The sequence below is a fragment of the Anomaloglossus baeobatrachus genome, chromosome 11 (genome assembly GCF_048569485.1).
Source record: "Anomaloglossus baeobatrachus isolate aAnoBae1 chromosome 11, aAnoBae1.hap1, whole genome shotgun sequence".
NCBI classification, from domain to species: domain Eukaryota; kingdom Metazoa; phylum Chordata; class Amphibia; order Anura; family Aromobatidae; genus Anomaloglossus; species Anomaloglossus baeobatrachus.
The window spans coordinates 183,352,933-183,365,453 of NC_134363.1; the positions used below are offsets into that span (position 1 = coordinate 183,352,933).

Consider the following 12,521-nt stretch of genomic DNA (forward strand, 5'->3'; position numbering starts at 1 on the left):
CGTGTGTGCCAGCCACAGGGGGCCAGTTTGTGCCAGCCACAGGGGGCAGCATGCCAGCCATAGGGGACATGTTGCATCACTGGGGGACGTGTGCCAGCCCAAGGGGGCTATATTCAATATAAGGTGGCCATATCCAGATTAAGGGGGCTAATTTTAGGATGGGGGCTATGAGGGACATATACTCTATATGATTTGTTAGACAGACACTGGCATTATTAGACGGACCCCATTTATTAAAAAAAATTCTCTATTCCTTCACCAAATTTGGGGGTGCGTCTTATAATCCGGTGCGTCTTATAAAGCGAAAAATACGGTATATACATATATATATATATATATATATATATATATATATATATATATATATATATATTAGTACAGGAATAGCCTGATGGCAGGACACAAGCCAACAACACTATGGGGGAGTACTACATCCGATATATGTAGGGGATATCGGACCGTGTGACGGTGCAGGGTGGGTATTCTGGTGCAGATACAGCTGCACAGCAGAGAGTTGCTAATGGAGGAAAAGCCTTCACCAACATCACAGTGCCACTCCAGAGAAAGTTGCACCATGATCTTGGGTAAATAAACTTTATGCAATAGCATTTTCCTCCATCATGGCATCCTAGTTTGATAAATTATCCGGGTTTGTATATAGAAAGTAGTATGTGGCTAAGCTCCATAGTCTCACGCCCCGCTCTGCTATCAGATGCCAAACCTAATCCCTGGCAGCGGCATGTACGGTACGACGTGACTGATCATTGCGTCCTGTGGTGTAGGAGATAAGACGGCATGCAGCGACAGGAGAGACCGCGTGGACAGAACCGAGCCTCGCAGCGGAGGACGGCCCAATACATCCAGGTTACAATAGCCCAGTGACAGGTCTTGGGACGTACCCAGGAACCACCGGCAGAAGAAACAGCCATTTTGCAAGTAGCATTTCTAGGCCACAAATTGGATCTGCTGCTGCCCAGCAGCCGGCAAGTTAATGGCAGAAGTCACTATAAAGCAAACATATCCGCACACTCCATGCATCTATCGCCTTAAAGGGACAACACTACATTGCATTAATGAAATACTGAGACGTGCAAATAAGCTCGATAAATACAGAAAATCAATTAAATGGGAAAATGCCGTAAGCAATGCAGAACCTATTCCCCTTCCTACTTATAGGAGGGCGATACTGTCCCTTTAAGCAGCCAATTCACTCGCAATTTGTCAAGGCTCCGATCATTTCTAATATATCAGTACCACAATAACCAGTCTGCTCAGTGCATATATAATGAAGTACCCTGCAGTTACAGCGAGCAGCCCCTTCCCAATAATGCATTGCTCCCTCATTTGGAAGGGGCCACGCAAAATGAAGAAAGAGAGTCCTAATTACTGGAAAAAGCAGCAGGCAACCCCATAGACTCATGCGTCGGGGTGAGAGGAGATTTAGCATGCATCAGAGCGGCGGCGGAGAGGCTGAATGTGCGGCAGGTTATTGGTATATAAGGTTATAAGTGTCCTGTAAATGTGTCTCCAGAAGAAGAGCAATAACGCAAGCTCAGAAGTGCAGACTGCACCGGTGTGGGGGAGGTGTGAGCGACAGCGGAGGACAGGGGTCTTACCAGTCTCTGCTGCTCCAGGAGCAGGTCCGCCTCCTCCTTCTCTTTCTTGTAGAGGATTTCCATTTCTTGGAGTCTGCAAGACAAGACGATCTCCATTAAAACGTAACGACAAAGATATAATGTCCACCCCAAGCTCCAAAAACATGGCCGCCATCGAAACAGAACACAACCAAAACCGACCATAAATGGGCTCTCTCTATGGTAGCCCTGCTCAGTATTAGTAAGCCCCGCAGGCCGGTGTGGATCACACATCTATGTATATGCAATAATGGACACGAGGCTCCGACATCCCAGCCTCTTACCTTTTCTCCATCTCCTGCTTCATGTCAATTCCCTGCTTCTCCAGAAGCTCTCGCTGAGCAAAGGTCCAGTCCACCGGCTCCGAGGGGGTCTCGGCTGACGGAGTCTTTCCTCGCTCTGCACGGGCCTGCTCAGGGTGGTTAAACCGGAAAACGTGGTTCTTGCCCATGATTATTCGATTACCTGAGAAGATCAAATAACAGAAAGAGTCAAATAAACCCATCAGCAACAAATAAGACCAGCTGCAGTACCAGAGCGCGGCCACTACATGGTGTCTGGAGCAGTGGTGTTCTGAATCCATACATGACCCATCTGGTTATCACAAGACTCACTAACAGCCGATCAGTGGAGGCGCCGGGTGTACGACCACTGCCAATCAGCGGAGGCGCCGAGTGTTTGACCACTGCTGATCAGTGGAGGCGCCGGGTGTACGACCACTGCCGATCAGTGGAGGCCTCGGGTGTATGACCACTGCCGATCAGTGGAGGCGCCGGGTGTACGACCACTGCCAATCAGTGGAAGTGCCGGGTGTACGACCACTGCCGATCAGTGGAAGTGTCGGGTGTACGACCACTGCCGATCAGTGGAGGCCTCAGGTGTACGACCACTGCCGATCAGTGGAGGCGCCGGGTGTACGACCACTGCCGATCAGTGGAGGCGCCGGGTGTACTACCACTGCTGATCAGTGGACGTGCCGGGTGTACAACCACTGCTAATCAGTGGACGCGCCGGGTGTACGACCACTGCCGATCAGCAGAGGCACCGAGTATCCGATCACCACTAATCTGATAAAAATAGGGAGTCAATAGCAATCTCCTGTAGACCCTCACAATGTGTACGGCCGGAGGACACAGCCTTACATGCGGCACGTATATAAACCTAGCTGTACTCCTCACCAGAACGAAGCTGCACCGGAAGAACCACTCGTTTCCCGTTCACGTAGGTCTCCGAAAGTTCACAGGGCTCCAGAGTCACAATAACTGGAAAGAAAAGAAACACTTTGGTTTGTTTTTTGTTTTTGTTACACATTTGGTGCAAACACAAAGTTTAATGCCGCTCAGTGACACTTTCCTCTTTCCAAATCAAACATGTTCATAGGTGTCTATGGGGAGATGTTGACGCTAATATTCATAGGTGTCTATGGGGAGACGGTGACACTAATGTTCATAGGTGTCTATGGGGAGACGGCGACACTAATATTCATAGGTGTCTATGGGGAGACGGTGACACTAATATTCATAGGTGTCTATGGGGAGACGGCGACACTAATATTCATAGGTGTCTATGGGAGACGGTGACACTAATATTCATAGGTCTCTATGGGGAGACGGTGACACTAATATTCATAGGTGTCTATGGGGAGACGGCGACACTAATATTCATAGGTGTCTATGGGGAGACTGTGACACTAATATTCATAGGTGTCTATGGGGAGACGGCGACACTAATATTCATAGGTGTCTATGGGGAGACGGCGACACTAATATTCATAGGTGTCTAATGGGAGACGGTGACACTAATATTCATAGGTGTCTATGGGGAGACGGCGACGCTAATATTCATAGGTGTCTATGGGGAGACGGCGACACTAATATTCATAGGTGTCTATGGGGAGACGGTGACACTAATATTCATAGGTGTCTATGGGGAGACGGTGACACTAATGTTCATAGGTGTCTATGGGGAGACTGTGACACTAATATTCATAGGTGTCTATGGGGAGACGGCGACGCTAATATTCATAGGTGTCTATGGGGAGACGGCGACGCTAATATTCATAGGTGTCTATGGGGAGACGGTGACACTAATATTCATAGGTGTCTATGGGGAGACGGTGACACTAATGTTCATAGGTGTCTATGGGGAGACGGCGACACTAATATTCATAGGTGTCTATGGGGAGACGGCGACGCTAATATTCATAGGTGTCTATGGGGAGACGGCGACGCTAATATTCATAGGTGTCTATGGGGAGACGGTGACACTAATATTCATAGGTGTCTATGGGGAGACGGTGACACTAATGTTCATAGGTGTCTATGGGGAGACTGTGACACTAATATTCATAGGTGTCTATGGGGAGACGGCGACACTAATGTTCATAGGTGTCTATGGGGAGGCGGCGACAATATTCATAGGTGTCTATGGGGAGACTGACACTAAGAACTTCTGAAAAATAGTGCAATAGTAAGAGCACAGGCTGCTACGACTTCTAGCACTGCAAAAAACAACAAATGAACAACTTCTGTTTTTTTAATGGACGTCAATTGGCAGATAGGGGTTTGTATAAAAAAAACAGTGAAGTGCAGACCGATGAAACGAAGGGGAGCGTAGATGTACTGGAGAAAGGCAGCAAAGTGGGGACATCAAATATTCAGGGGGTGCAGGGGCGTCTGTGCATTAGATGTAACGTCCGGCACCAAATTAATCGTTCTGAGCCCTCGTCTGACATAATCTAAGTATTTACAAGTAGAAAGCTGGTCACCTTCACCGGTGGGCATCCTCTCACTGCGGAATATGCAGTGCTCCTCCTTAATGTGGGCACCGCTCAAAACAATGTCCTGGCGTCTTTCTGCATCCGCCTGACCGACCCTGCGGAGAGAAGCCCGGCATTAGAGTCACCCGTCGTTATAATACGCCATGCATAGGACAATAAGGCCCACGTGCTGCCCAACGTTGCGGGCGATACCCCGGGGGGCACGTGTGACACCCGGTCTCGGCCCACCGCAGAGACCTCACCTGGTTATGCCGTCTTTAATGTAATACAAAAGGCACTCGGACATGAGAGGATCTTCATTAAGGTTAACGAGATGCGGAGTCTGGAATGAGCAAATACGGGATCAGTCACATTTAGTGACGGCAAAAAAGTATTATAAAACCTATGCAATTTTCTGGTTTTATTTCCCTTTCCACATCTCTGCTTCCTGTAATGGAAGAATCAGCGGCTGAATCTGCTCCTGACATAGCAAGAATATATATTTTTCTAGCAACCTTGACATGGACCCATAGCGCCACCTCTCGTCCATGGCCATGTCTGGTATTGCAGCTCATCCACATTTCCAGTGAAGGTTTTCTAATAATGGTTAACCCTTTGAAGCTTGAAATAATAATTTGCAGCAATGGCAATATTAAGCCTCTTCCATTTTATACAGCAAGCAGAGATAGTGATAATGATTTTAAAAAAACAATATTAGAAAGTTCCCAAACTTTTAATTATTCTATTTTATAAACCTCTTTATTTTCGTTCACTAAAATATAAATAAACTATTACTAGTCTATAAACTAATAATCATCTTTCCACCAGCAAAGTAAAAAAGTCACCATTATGGGAAATATCGTGAGAACACATATTGGGGTCACATGTGGCACGCCCCGTCGCCCCCCGTCTGTTCTAGGAAGGGGATCTAACCACTACCACAAACCTTCTTTGGGGAGAAGACCCCGTTGGAGTCGGCCATGAGGTCGCAGAGGCTGGGCGAAGAGATCTGGTCGGATGAGCGAGGATGGAGGCAGATGAAGGCTGAGTGACGGTGACCACACACGACCTACAAGGCTTTATCTTGCTACTTGTGTCTATATCTAGTGAACGTTTCATTATAGAACTACAGATCCCAGAATGCCCCACACCTACAGGACCACAGAGGAGTCACCAATCTGGATTTCTACTACTAGACAGGAACATATCCCCATGGGGAGCTCAGCTATCATTCAGGGTTACTACAGTACGTATTGGTGGACGCTCCAATTTATGGAGCTGAGGGTCTTCCCCTGTGACATTTAAAGGGATTTTTGCAATTTTATCAGAGGTATTGATGTAAATGATTGGGTCCTGTCACCACCATTCCTGTATCGCCCCCTCTGGCAGGAGACCCGGTCTACATCAAAGACAGAATAGTTAGGATTCCCTTTAAATGGGGGAGGGAAGGGGATTTGGGTTACTATATTCTTAGTGATTACTATGGGGAGGGTACGGACAGGGTTAATTGGCTACTAGAACAGACCTGATCTGCAGAAAGGGAGTCAAAATACTCATCAAAAAACATGGAGGAAATCTGAGAGAGAATGAAACGTGAGATGAAGACAGGGAGAGGATGGAGAAGAGATGAATACAGAGCCGCACATGGCAGACGCAACGCCGCACACCCCAACCTTACACACCGCAAATGCCTTTATATTAGAGGAAGGGCTAATGTGCAATAAATGCCACTAGGAGTCATACTACAGCTCCTCGGACTATAGACCCCTGCGGGCCTCGGGGGAGATGGCATGGGCAATTCTCATACAGCACATGGTAGACACCGGCCCCTGCATCACAGACGACCGGCGTTTACAGGGTGCAAATACAACAACGCTCCTCTATGGCAGCAACAAGTGCTTGAGATTAAAGGGGTCTTACCCTGTATAAGACTGTGACATCATAGACGCTGCACCTACCCGGCCGTTACTTTCTAAAAGGGGCCGATCACGAGACTAAGACATATGGGTCCTTTATCGCCCACTTACCCCAAGTGATTGAAGCGATACTGTTCATGTCTGACCACTGCTCCATTAACATCTATGGGAGTGGAAGTCAACATAGGTGACCACTGCTCCATTCATTTCTATGGGAGTGGTAGTACACATGTGACCACTGCTCCATTCACATCTATGGTAAAGGTAGTGAACATAGGTGACCACTGCTCCATTCACTTCTATGGGAGTGGTAGTACACATGTGACCACTGCTCCATTCACATCTATGGTAAAGGTAGTGAACATGTGTGACCACCAGCCCTAGACAATGAATATAATGGCAGTCACAAATGCTAATTACAGCTCCATTCACATAGGGTAGATGGGAATTCCTGTGATTGATGGATGATCGGAGTGAGATGAGGGGAAGGAATGAGGGGTTCAGCCGCCCGGACACCGTATATTGCCTCTCCTGAGGATAGGTAATAAATACTTTGGTAGGATACCCCGAAAACCTGACCTGCAACCTGCAATACATTAACCCCTGCAGTATTTTATGCTGCCACATATAATCTACAGCACAAATGAGATCCCAGGATCGGTTTCCCAGATGTGAACGACAGTCCACAAGGAAGGTCCCTACCTTTTTGGGGGAGAAGACACCCAATGTTCCCCCGTCTTCTCGGATTGCCACCCCCATCTCTGCCAGTAACGCCTCTCTGAAAGGAAAACAGATGAAGGATCAGTTTGTGTGAGATGTCAGTAGATTTACAATGGCCGGATCTACAGAGATCAGACTGGGGAGGAATCCATAAAGATGAAGGGTGAAGAATGGATTCGGAAGCGCCGTCTCAGCAATGTCCCTCGTACCTCTCCATGCGAATCGCTTCAGTTTTCCGAAGCTTCTCCTCCCACGTTTCATTGAGCTCTGCAATAATTTTCTCGGATTCCTGGTGGAAGAATGGACAGAAGTGAGACGCGTTCCTCCAAACACGCACGGACACGACAGTCACCGGTCACACAGAACGTGAGGCTATTCCCAAAATTATTTATCCCATCTTCCTTGGATCGTTTAAGGTCTGACAACCGGCACCCCCAGATATCCCGGCTTTGGTATTTAGTGTCAGGGTTCTGCAGTCCCATCCTCAATGGAGTGGAGATGCGCATGCTCGACCTCCGCTCCATTCACTGTCAATGGGGCTGACTAAAATAGTGGAGCACTGTAGTAAGTTTTTCCAGCAGCTCCATAGACCATGAATGGGGTGGAGGCCGAGCATGTGCATCTCCGCTCCACTCATTGTCTATGGAGCTGCTGGGAAAACTTATTACAGTGCTCCGCTATTTTCATCAGTCCCATTGACTGTGCATGGCACGAAGGTCGAGCATGTGCACTTCCGCTCCAATCAGAATGGGACTGCAAAACCCAGTTCTAGGGATCTCTGGGTAGGGGTCTCAGCAGTCAGACCCCCAATAATGAAGGGGCTAAAGCTGGGATACCGCACGGAATCTCGATAATTGGTGGACCTGCATAACCAGTGCGGACATCTTCATTTCCAGGTTCAGTGGGGGTCCTCGAGGTCAGAGCCCCCCTAATCATAAGTGATGGAGTCGCCTAGCTTTATGCTCTCACTTTACAACCTGAGACAATGAAGCTTTAGCAGATAAATGCTGCAATTTCCCCATACATTTCATCTACCTATTCTTCATTGTTTTCTATAAATCTTCTTGGGGGTCAGTGAATAAATAGATGTATAAATCGTGTGACCTGGGGCCGGCATGTCGCAAAACACATCTCCAGTATCAATAAATCAAGAGAGAAGTGTGTGTGCATCCCCGCCTTGTGCCATATGCTGGTGCCAGGGAGGAGTGAGTCCGATCCGGTCAATAGACCACCGCACTGGTCCTGGGTGCTTGTGGAAACAGGAAGGAAATCCAGATAGTCCACAATAAGAAAGAAAGCCAAATCCATTCTTTATTCGTTCCATAAAGCAAGGTAAAAGAGCGGTAAAAGGGCCGGGTGCAGGCTCCTTGGGGACGACGGCCGTTTCGTACCTCCTGGACCCGTAGAAGTACCAGGAGGTACGAAACGGCCGTCGTCCCCCAGGAGCCTGCACCCGACCGTCTTACCGCCCTTTTACCCTGCTTTATGGCCCAATAAAGATCGGATTTGGATTTTTGCACCGAGTGTTGTGGCTTTCTTGTTGTGGACATCTCTAGTATCAGTGATGTAACGAGCCGTGCTCCGCATGTCCATCACATGATGTTCATCCTCGATAAAACAATGAAGATTTCTAATCACGGAGGAGAAGCAGAGACCTTGAAAATTAAGGCGTTGAACCAGAGTATTTTCTGCATAACTGGTCCTGGGCCTCCACCATGAGGACAAATGAGAACTTGCAGAGCGCAGGTCTCAGATTTAGATGCGCAGCGTCGGCCACACGGTCATGTTCCTGTTTATATCAGGCACGGGGGTGGCGTGATCGGAGCGTTGGGGAAATGAAGCCCAATAATAGGTCTATTCTCTGCATCCTGCATATAAATGTATGGCAGCTCGGGCCTCGGCTATACTCCAGACAATAGGGTAATTGTTCAGACGTTAGGACTGTAGAGTCTCTGTCCTGTACAATTGGAGGGCCGCAGGACGGGGGCCGATAGGAGGAGCACTGGCCCCAAATATCCCAGTGACACCCCTCATACCTTCTCTGGGCAATGGCCATGTAATGCTTTTGTAAAAGATTGTTTTCCGTTTCTATTATATTGAAGCCACTGACTGAAGCTTTAAGGACAAGGACTGGAGGGGGGATGAGATTTTATTGAAGTCAATGGGCTCCTATCTTGGCCGTCTGTGTAAGATGCTCGGGACTGTCCGCCACCTCAAGAAGGTCTCTCCTCACTCCAGAGCGGACAACGAGAAGTGGAGGATTTGTAAATTGCCGGTGCTCTGGTCCACAATTAAGGGACTGTCATCTATCCCGATCACAGCATAGGGGATAATCGTAGAGAAGCAAAAAACTTTGCACTGCCCTGGTCCAGCGTGGGTGGCAGAACTGGGCAGTGAACCTCTACAGCCGGGATCCTGGTCACCTACTTAAATTAAAGGGAATCTGTCACCAGGTTTTTGCTACCTTGTCTTATAGCAGCGTGATGTAGGGGCAGAGACCCCGATTCCAGCAATGTATCACTTAGTTTACTGGGTGCAGCGATTGTGCTGTAATCACCGTTTTCTCTGCTGCAGATCTCAGAATGCTGAGCTGTGTATAACCCCGCCCACACCACTGATTAGCAGCTTTCTGCATACATTGTACATTGACAGAAAGCTCCTAATCAGTGGTGGGGGTGTGGCTGGACCAGGAGGCATGAGACACCTAGTCATGTAGTGATAATCTCCTGCTGATAAAACATTGATTGTATTGAAACCAAAACAGAGCCTGGCAAGTGACGCATCACTGGAATCAGGCTCTCAGCCCTTACATCATAATGCTTTCAGACTACACAGCAAAAACTTGCTGACAGCTTCCCTTTAATAGGCCAACGCGATCTCATGACATTGTTGGGACCTAGTAATCACAAGGGCCAGCCGAGGAAATCGACACTGGTCTGGGTGCCAGAGTATGGAAGTGGATGCCATAAGATGATGGTGCAAATCTATTTGCTCATTTCTAATGATAACTTGCTGATGGTCTCACTACTGGGACCCCCAAGAATGGCTCTGAAGTGCTTGAAAACGGTGGTGGCCGCGTATGTACCCCATTCATTGTCTATGGGACAGGATAGACCAGAGCTGTGCTCAGTCATCTCATGCACTCCCATACACCATGAATCAAACAATGCACCTCAGAGCCCATTATTGGGATTTGTGGGGGTCCAGGTAGTGGGACCACCAGTGATCAGCATATTATGGTCCAATGTGAGTGAATATGGTGTCTGTATTCTGCATTAGTTTTATAAATCTTCATGTCCAGAGGGAAGGGACTTTCTCAAAAATGCTAAATCATGCTACAGCTTCAATAAATGAAACATGACGGAGGATTATCCTCCGACTCTAAGGCTTTTACATTACAGAAATTCCAAGAACTAAATCAGGAATATTCCAAAACAGGAAATTGTACAAGAGCGGAGAACAATGGGGCGTAATGGGGAATAGGAAGGTCCAGGGAGGCTTCAGCTGAAGGCTCATTATGTGTGGTCAACAGGGCAAGAAAAATGCATTATAGACAGATCTTCCGAGGAGAGAAGAAAAAAACGAGACCCTGGAAAACAATTTATACAAAAAATTTAGAAGTGGCTTATCCTGGCCACAAGCCGACTGACACAAGTCAAGGGAGCTGGTCCTCCACCAAGACTAAGGGGTCTCCATTTCTATGTGGACAACTCAACTTCATGGTGGAGAACCAGACATCATGAATGGCTGGTGACGGTCCATAAACCATGGTAGGTCTCTACCACCAAACTTCATGGTGGAGATGAAGACATCATGAATGGCTGGTGAAGGTCCATTAACCATGGTAGGACTCAACCACCGAACTTCATGGAGGAGATCTAGACATGATCAATGGCTGGTAAAGGTCCATTAACCATGGTAGGACTCCACCACCGAACTTCATGGTGGAGATCCAGACATCATGAATGGCTGGTGAAGGTCCATTAACCATGGTAGGACTCCACCACCGAACTTCATGGTGGAGATCCAGACATCATGAATGGCAGCTCAAGGTCCATTAACAATAATAGGACTCCACCACCGAACTTCATGGCGGAGATCCAGACATCATGAATGGCAGGTGAAGGTCCATGAACCATGGTAAGACTCCACCACAGAACTTCATGGTGGTGATGAAGAAGACATCATGAATGGCAGGTGAAAATCCATAAACCATGGTAGGACTCCACCACAGAACTTCCCTTGGAGATCCAGACATCATGAATGGCTGGTGAAGGTCCATGGGCCATGGTAGGGAGGGTGTGCATTATATATATTTGTGCTTACCTTGAGTCGCTCGATGGCCTCCTCTCCTCCGGGGGTGGACATGATCCTCTCTTGGATGCTTGTCACGGTAGAGAACCCCACCTGACTACTGAGAGAACAGGATGATGGGGAAGATGCCAGCGAGCTCATGGAGGCTGTGGAGAAATGGCCAGGCCGTTGATTCTCATTGGATAGCAAGTACTTATTCTTAAGGTTCTGGTTATCGTTGATGTCTGATAGAGGAAGGCAGGCCACAACAGAAGGAAGAGCTGGACACGGGAGAGGCGCCAAAAAGGAGGAGGAACAAGGAGAGAGGGAAACGGCAGTGAGAGAAAGGAGAGACTCTGCATCACATCGGTCATGATGGCAGCACGGAAATCATGAGGAAGTGAGGAAAACAAGCGGAGTGACAAGTGGTGGAGACAGGAGGCCTAAATATCACAATTATACAATACATGGTGAAATCCTGCAGTCATTACACATGTCAGAGGTATCTACAATATAGACAGCCCCGTCCGTCTTCATACCGGCTTCAGATAGGTCCTGGTTGACGGCACACTACAGAACACTGGGGACCAATGGAGGCACATTTTTGGGGGATGTATACTACTGCAAACCCAAATCTCCAAGGCTTATATTGGGCTCCTGCCACTATAGCTGCAATATCAAGACAAACAAATGGGTCTAGGTCCTTACTATAGTTTATTGCCAACAATCAGTAGGGTCCCTGCGATCTTAGATGTCATTATCGAGGTGTCACTCAAGAGATGCGTCCCCCAAGATGTAGAAGTACAAGATACTACTGCCTTTTTCGGACCATGTTATGTGGTCTGGCCACGTTCTCCATCCTAGACGGTGCGCACAATGGGCTCATGTGTCAAGGTAGAGATTTTGGGTAAAGATAGCTAATGGTATCTTCATACAGGGTATCCAGAGACCGGTGCCGTATTAGCTGTATATCAGTGCCGATATTAATGTATCAGACAATGAACACATGAGACATGTTCTCTCCTTCAGCCAGCGTCACCAACTGACTCGTGTATTTGGAAAAAAACTTAATTATACAGAAGGCACCTTCGGCCTTGGAAATAAAACACAGAGTTTAAGGGAGTGTTTCACTCCTCAATTTCTCCCAGCATGTTGTAAAACACATCTTTGTTCGCCGTACATTCTGTGTGAACACTGCTG

The 12,521-nt window shown here is 47.7% G+C and overlaps 1 protein-coding gene across 1 annotated transcript in view; it reads right to left on the minus strand.

The window, feature by feature from the left end:
• KIF1B (kinesin family member 1B) overlaps positions 1-12,521 on the minus strand; it is a 168,763-nt gene that overhangs the window by 83,481 nt on the left and 72,761 nt on the right. The window contains 8 exon segments of the mRNA XM_075328038.1: positions 1,617-1,689; positions 1,919-2,099; positions 2,813-2,896; positions 4,402-4,508; positions 4,656-4,735; positions 7,011-7,086; positions 7,238-7,317; positions 11,355-11,602. Coding sequence (XP_075184153.1) covers positions 1,617-1,689; positions 1,919-2,099; positions 2,813-2,896; positions 4,402-4,508; positions 4,656-4,735; positions 7,011-7,086; positions 7,238-7,317; positions 11,355-11,602 — 929 coding nt within the window.